Below are 8351 nucleotides of genomic sequence, written 5' to 3'. Positions count from 1 at the left end.
GTTATCATTATATATGCTCCCACTTGGAAACATTATTAACTACTGTATAATCAGGTCAATTGACATTTTTCTGCTGATGACACACAACTGTATTGCTGTCTCACCAAATGTCTCAAGTGCACCACATTCTCTCATTGCCTGTCTCACTGACATTAATGGATGTGTAAAAATATTTTAAAGGTAACTGGGGGAAAACTGCATCTTTTAATAGGCCCCAAAACAGCAAGAGAAAAACTGCAACCAGGTCTTGGCGACCTCAGCAAACCAGCATCACAAACTTGGGAGTTCAGTCAAATTGTAGTTCTCATTTTAGAAATGACTGACCTTTTATATTTTTAAACGATCTTAATTTAAATGTAATGTATTTATTTTCATATGGATGTCTCTCTGTGTTGATTCAATTTTACTGTGGGAAGTTCTATGGGCATCAAGTTTGCACAATGCAGTATTTTAACACTGATAAATCTGAGTTAAGCTATTGAGCTTTAACCTCAAACAATCATATGCAAAAAGCTCTCACAGTCTAAATAAGACCGTAAATTGCCAACATAGACTTAAGATATGTGAAACTGTTATATCTAGCTACTTGTGGTATTTTATTTGTTTATTATTATAGGCCTCTATTTCCTGACGTCTGAGTTTTTCCTCCAAATCAATCATCTGTCCCGTACAGAGTTTACCACCTTCTTGTCAGCCTTCCCTACCTCCTGGATTTATTTGCTTTGCCCTTCCCTTCATTTGCCAGTTTGTCTCTGTTTCTTAGTGTGTATCTTTTTGATTTCTGTCCAAATGAGCTTTCCCTGTGTTTCTGAAATGCCTATTACTTAAACCTCTTTTAGACTGCTGCTGGAATTGTATCATTTCCAGTGTACCAAACTGTTTTTGGCAAATTTTTGCTAAAGCTCCTCCCACAGCTGTGTTGTGTCTTTATGGGTTCCCTCAGGTGGTCGTTTATCTTTCTACGTGGCCTTGTGATGAACAGCCTGTCCAGGATCAATCCTCTCCCACACAAAGTCAGGTGGGATAGGCATCATGATTCCCCACTTCCTTTTTTTTTGAAGGGGTTAGCCCCTATCATTGCACTCCTTTGGCATCCTTTTTTGCATGAGGGTTCCGATCCCTGTCAGCAATTTTGCCTTCAGGGTTTCAAGAAGGTTGGTCGTGGTGAAGAACCTGTCAAAAAAAACTGGTGGGCAACAGACTCTGACAGATGAAAAATAATAATAAAAGAAATTAATACAAATGTCTACGACAAAGAACATTTCTTTAACACTTAAATATTATGCTAAAATACAACGAAGATAATTCTAAATTTAATCTGTTATGTGTTAATGTGTAATGTGTTATTATATTATATGTGTTAATGTGTAATGAGTGTTATATAAAATGTTCTAGCAACATTTCAAGTGAAAATTTGCGCATAAAAGCTATAACGCTCTAACTTCTCCTTTTTTCCATAAAATGTGCTTGCACGGATGAATGCAATTTTGCAAAATGAGGAAGTGAAAGGGATTAAAGACCCAGTCCTTTACATTCGGTATCATCAAAAACCCCTAAAAGTCCTCTGTAGATAGCAAAGAGTGTTACTGCAGTAGAATGAATATTTGTTAAGTAATAGTTTAATGTTACAGAAGAAAAACATAGTATGTCAAAATGAAGAATGTGGAACTTCTTTTCAAGATGCACTTTAGCACAAAATAAAGTAAGAATGAATCTGTCACATCAATAAATCATCATACGTATTATGATGGTTCCTGAAATCTCCTATTCATATCTCCCTAACACCAAATACAAGGTAAACACAATCACAGACAAAAGACATTCAATCTGCTCGAACAACAGAATGGAGCCGGATTGAATCGCATGACAGTAGATGTTAGTTTGTATCGAACACAAATTCGACTTCCAGTTGTCAGTATTTGTTCAATTAATCCAGAAGATGGCAGTGTTTCGACTTGAATAAGGCTAACTGGAGTTTATTCCCGAAGAAGAAGAAGAAGAAGAAGAAGACAAGGAAGAAGAAGAAGAAGCTCAGGACGAACCGTTGGCTTCTAAGAGCTGCAGAGATTAGATAGTAGACCATAGACCGCTGCTGTCAGTACGTCCCCTGCCTAAAATGACCGATGGGAAGCCGTGCAAGGTTTGCAATTTCACTCGACAAAAATCGTATGGGTTGGCAGTGCCTTCGTTAGGCGAACTGAAGGTTAAAGGTGAGTGTCGAACACTGAAGCTAGTCTGAGTTTGGACTCGGAAAGTTGTTAAGCTTCAGTTGTAATAAAGATGGTTTGTTGTAAATGACTCTCAATGTTTAGTTACCATTGTATTTAATAATGTATTTAATAATGTATTTAATAATCTTTCCTTTGGCCCACGTTTTTAGAAAATGACGTCGGTCGTGTAATTCGAGCGAACGCACACATTTTATAAAGTACACTGCTTCTCTTCAGGACTGTCGATCGTCATAATTTTGTAGTGAAGAGTTTAAGCTAGCTCCTGTGTCGATAACGAACGGTCGTGTTCAAACTTGTAGGAACCTGAAAAGTTGAGACAAGACTTCCCTCCTGTGCTGCTCATTCCTTGGACGATCGTCACCAGGCGTTGCCCAGACTTTTGAATTCTTAGCTTCATTATCGGTGCTTGTATTTCTACAGTTTTTTAAATGCATATACAGTGTATATATATATATATATATATATATATATATATATATATATATATATATATATATATACAGTATACTGTATATGCATTTAAAAAACTGTAGAAATACATATATATATAATATATGTGTGTGTGTGTGTGTTTATGTATATATATGTGTGTGGGTGTGTGTGTGTTTATGTATATATATATATATGTGTGTGTGTGTGTTTATGTATATATATATATGTGTGTGTGTGTGTGTGTTTATGTATATATATATATGTGTGTGTGTGTGTTTATGTATATGTGTGTGTGTTTATGTATATATATGTGTATATATATAATATGATGCTGATAATGTTCTGGATCAATGATTTTATGTCCAGATAATCATTTATTATTTACATGGCGTTTTAAATTAGTACGTGCTCCGTGATCTGAAGACTAGTCCTGATTGTATGGCTATACAGTAATATGACTTCAGGAATCTGCTGCATTCAGATCAGACGATATTATATAGAGTTAGCAAGTGACGTGTCCATGTTCTTCCAGGATGTGAGTTTCTTGGGATCAACCCCAATGACCCAGTCACAGTGGTCCTAGAGGATGATGGGACAATAGTTGCAGATGACGCCTACTTTTTGTGTTTACCTTTAAACACGAAGTTCATGCTGTTGAATGCCAAAGAGACATGGTCTCCAGTTCATAGGAGTGAGTTAGTTCTAATTATTATAATGGACTTTCAACATAATCTTGTGCACAATCTTGTGACTAATGCACTTTTATTTGTAGTGGACGGTGGCACAGCCTGGATTGCCAGGGATTCTATGTTGATTGAGGCAGATTCTGTGGATGCCTCCATCTCTGAAGCACCCTGGTGGGGCCTGGCTCAGAACCTGAAGCATGACCTTGCCGGCATCATCCTCATGTCTGAGGAAGACTTACAGGTATGATGTCAACATTGTTCACCTGTTTCATCGACAATATTTACTCTGCATATGGTCACAGTCGGATTTTCATGACGTAAGTTTCTGAGGAAATGCCATTTTATTATTATTATTTTAAGTGGAAGTACTCTTTAAAAGCGTATGTTTGAAAACATATAAAGTACCAAAACTCTACATCTCATGTCTGAAAAGAAAATGAAAATGTAAAAAAAATGTTTTAAAATTTATGTCAAGCAGGATTTAAGTTGAGGTTGTACAGGACATTACAATGGTGCTATTGCAGCTAGTGCTATGAAAATCAGTTTGTGCATTTTAGATGTCATCTTTGTTGACATATGGAATTGTTGTGGTTTGTTGTTGTTTTTACCTCAGCCAGAAAACTTGTTATCCTACAGGGAATTACATGTATGGTGATAATGTTGGAAAGGACCCTACAGAGACACGTCTGTCTCTGTGTATTCCTGTAGTTTCCATTGATTTTCATTGTTTAAGTTCTTCCAGTCATATAAATATTTTTTGTTGAACACTTCTTAGTTAAGGATTAAAGTCATGAATGGGATACATTTTTGACGGAGGTATGGTGTTGGTGATGACTGAAATAGTCACTATGTGACATCTCTCACAAAATACCGGTAGGCGTCCTTGTTGATTTATCAGATATACCAAGATATCCTGTGTTACTGATTTTACTGTCTTTTACGGGAGTTGGAGATCAGCGATATCTGTCCTCACTTCTCTCTGTCAGTTCCACTGTTGCATGTCTGTATCAGTGGCTCTCACTGTACTGTCTGAAAATCTGTTTTGTCTTTATCGTAAACAGGTAATAAACAAATGTCCATAGTTGAACAATCATAATACAGTATTTATCCTGTGGTATGCTGTGAGGTGAATAACTAAAAGTCTATCTGTGTTACTATTTCCCAACATGCTCTAGTGAGAAAACGAGAGGGAAATCATAGTTGGGCGTCAGCTATGGACTATTTAAAGATAACATCAGTAGGAATAAAAAATTCAGTCTTGAAAGAGAGACTTTTGGTCTTATATTGTCATCATCAATTAATATTAAAGTGTTTAGCTTTACCTCAAAACATTGTCTTTTGACTTGAAAAATAAGTGTCACCTGCTGTTCCAGACAATAGTGGATGCACCGTGCCCAGAACTAGCACTTGCTCTGGGCTTCCATGACAAGAGGGCTCAGGACCTCCAGGAGACATTGCAGAGGGTTTTGGACCGACGAGAGGAGGAGCGGCAGTCCAAAGAGTTGCTTCAACTCTACCTCAAAGCTATGGAGAAAGAGGATGGGCAACAGGAGGAGCCAATCCAACCCAGCCAGGAAGGTACAAGACTTTTTGTTTCCAGTGTGGGAATGATTCCTGCTCAGGCGATTTACTTCATGGCTTACACCAGAGTTGTTTGGTTATAGTTATATTGTGTTTTTCTGAAGCATTATAACCTTTTGCTTCTTATGGTTTGAAAGTCCGTTTTTATTTCTGCAGAGCTGGAAAATGTTAAATGCACAGACTGTTTCATAGCAGCACAAATAGCATTGTCATCCATCCATTTTCTTGTGCTTAACTTGTTCAGGTCACCATAACAACAAGTTATGCAGGTTAAGCAGGTCAATCCAAGCAGAACAATTTAGAAGCTTTATTATCACTGTCACTCTAAGTTGCTCTTGTTAGACTATGCCATTGAAGTCCCTTTTCTGTGACTCGCTTATTTTTCTGACATGTCACTCGAGTCCTGAGCCATACACCCACCAAGGTCGGACTGACCTAGACTGCTTGCTTTATAGGTAGATACTGAATCATGTGTTGCGTTTCCAACAGGAAAGCAATAACCAGAAAACCGCTTCTGTGAGTGAACAAACTCTAAACCCCTAATCAGCGTGTAGGGCTGGCACAATAATACATTCAAAGGAGTAAAAAATAAATTAAGGAGTGAAATAAATTAAAATATATATTGTGTTATATATATCTTTATTTGAAGACTAAAATATTATATTTGTAAGTCAATATTGTAATACATCTTTTTTAAACTGTTGTTTAGATCAATCAAAGGAATTATGTATTTAAAACAACATTTTGTCTTCAAAGAGAAATTTGGTGAATTTTTAAAAACATTTTCCCCCTTTGGTTTTCTCGAATACAAAGATGGATCGTGAGCTCATAGCTGTAGTGGAGATTTTTGACCACTAGGTGGCCCCATTTGTTTGTTTCTGAATAGAACCCGCATTAAAGAGAATCCATTTTAATGTAACAGGGTCTGGACACGTTGATCAGCCAGATGGGACGGAGGTGGATTCTGCATCTGGATTCACGTCGAGGACATTGATGGTCTTGAAAGGCAAAACAAACCCAGAGACCAGACTATCCACAGAGGATCTACAGGTAGTCCACTCACACACTGATACAGTCTGAATACAGTCTCATGTCTGCAGTTAAACATACAACTACTTTGATGAAGGTAAAGGTTTAATGTGCTTCATCCACCTCACAAGGAAAAGACAGGCTTCTATCAAAATAGAAGAATCTTGTAATAGGAGATGTAGAACCTAAACTGAAGTACACATTTTTCGACAACTAATGTTATTGAGAGACCAACATTTAGATGACAGGTGTCTTCAGCTGTCTCTGAAATGAACTCATATAGTTACGATCCAACCCAGCAGTGGCTGGAAATACATGTTTTCCATGAATCAGTGAAGCATTTATTTTGTCTACATGGATATTTCAATTATATATGCAGTGTATACATGTGTGTGAGTGATGATTTCTGTCTTTTCACTTGATTTAATGTGATTACCAGAGTATATTTGGAAAAATTTTGTCATACTATGTATTGTGCTGTTGCTAGGGGAAACAAGTGTCTGATCATGTCAGATAATGTATAATGTATAATGTAAGTCATAATGCACATTATTTATGATAGCTGTACTGTACAGTTCTGTTGCCTCTGAAGATTCAATTCCGAAATTCTTCTACATTACAGACCCAAACAACCGATCTTCATGTTAATGCGCCTCTTCAGCTGCCTTTTGCTTATATTCTTAAATTGCTCCCTGTGAAACAAACTGCTGTAAGCTAGTGAGTCTAATAAGCAAAAATCTAATGAAAAAATTGTGAGTTTGCAAGTCCTGCCACAGCAGGTCTATAATGTATTAGTGACATAAATTTGGTTATATAATCCAAGGGGATGTTACTTCACCTGGAATGCACGTATATGTTCTTACCTTTTGGAGAAAAAAAAATTGCAGCAAAAAATTAGGAGCATCTTTCAGAATGATTTAGTTTAATCAACATTGCTGACAACAGCCTCACATTATGTTCATATGTATGTCAAAATGATAATTCTGTATTATATGTATACGTATTTCACTTGTATATACAGTATATCCAGCATCTGACAAGAAGCCTCTGCTGTGAATCTTAGATGGTCGTGAGCAGAGGAGTTGAAGCTATGGAACAAGTTCTGTCCTGGGACAATAATAAGACATCTGTGCTGCTGGAGGCCTGTGAAGCTGAGCTAACCAGACGTCTCAAACAGTTTCAAGATGTGCAGTCCATCAGGAACTCTACAAACCTGGACAGCATCCGACAATCCACAGACAGGAGCATGGAGGGAGACATAGAATCCCCAGCTCAAGGCAGCGACTAGGCAAAATCTTTGCCTGAGACTGATAAGAATCCACACTAACTTCCTCTAGGTCAGTGGAGGGTGATATATCTATAATGATTGAGTCCATGAATGTAAGTGGTATAGACAGTTGGATCATTTTAGAAAACGGTGGAAGCAGCGATTTGCACAAGTGATGTTGTCCAAAGATATATTTGCATTAACCACTGGCATCAACTATTGATGCTTTGCATTCCGTGAAAGTAATCACATATATATATATATATATATATATATATATATATAATCTGTGTGAAGCATCACACAGCAGCTAGATGTTTTCATTGATGCACTTACTATATCTGCATTCTTGCTGAGAGTTATGTCAGTATGCTATGATCAGCCTGGAAAAAGCAGTTACCTAGAAAGTAATAGATCATTACTTTCTAGAATTTCCCTCTGCCTAGTCCAAGAAGCTGCAGAAGGCAGACATGAAATCTTCCTCCACATAAACCCCGAAGACACTGAAGCATTTTGGTTTTTTTAATGATTAGATGGTGAAATACAACTAATGAGCTTTAGCCATGCTAGTAAACAGATTTTGTTGCCTTCAGACAGCACCAGACCAGCTGTTTCTCTCTTTTGATGATTAAATAAACCATTTATTTACAAAAAGTTCCTGTCGAAGTTGCTTCCCAGTATTATTGCTTAATTTCTGTCTTGCTTACCTTTTTTGGGAACTTTGTGTTTGCTATAAAATTTATAGTTTGTATTAAATTTCATTCTGTGCAACAGCTCTTGTGTATTAATGGTATAAATTCCAGAAGATGATGAGGCTAGCAGCTTTCCACCCAAAGGACAATACTTAAATAAATTTTACAGCAGACAGAAATCATCTGTCTGTGATGCAGTATGTGTGTATGCTGATGCCTACCAAACAGATTTGTGTAATAGTTATTCATGAATGAGTAAAGACATCTATTTGAATAGGCTACAGAGACTCATTTGTCACCTTAATAAAAAGTCAGACAAGATTAGATGTCCACACTTGATGCATTTTTGCCTCACTGAGCACGTTGTGAACGACCTTATGGGCAGCAATGACAAGCTTCATCTTTGAGTTACATCGAACCAATATTCCCGGAT

The 8351-nt window shown here is 37.1% G+C and overlaps 1 protein-coding gene across 2 annotated transcripts; it reads left to right on the top strand.

The window, feature by feature from the left end:
- Window positions 1–2010: 2010 nt before the first annotated feature.
- Window positions 2011–7999, top strand: dffa (DNA fragmentation factor, alpha polypeptide). Of its 2 annotated transcripts, none has more exons than XM_068334586.1 (6): window positions 2011–2210; window positions 3196–3354; window positions 3436–3590; window positions 4723–4927; window positions 5853–5980; window positions 7023–7999. In XM_068334586.1, exons 1-6 carry the CDS (start codon window positions 2117–2119, stop codon window positions 7245–7247), a joined length of 966 nt encoding a protein of 321 aa, XP_068190687.1. In that variant the 5' UTR covers window positions 2011–2116; the 3' UTR covers window positions 7248–7999. The 2 variants fall into 2 exon arrangements, with proteins under 2 accessions (XP_068190687.1, XP_068190696.1); XM_068334595.1 differs by having other exon boundaries at window positions 6981–7115.
- The last annotated feature ends 352 nt before the right edge of the window (window positions 8000–8351 follow it).

The sequence above is a fragment of the Antennarius striatus genome, chromosome 2, assembly GCF_040054535.1.
Source record: "Antennarius striatus isolate MH-2024 chromosome 2, ASM4005453v1, whole genome shotgun sequence".
In the NCBI taxonomy this organism is placed as follows: domain Eukaryota; kingdom Metazoa; phylum Chordata; class Actinopteri; order Lophiiformes; family Antennariidae; genus Antennarius; species Antennarius striatus.
Note: the sequence above shows the minus strand (reverse complement) of the source record. Positions and strands in the feature narration are given on the sequence as shown.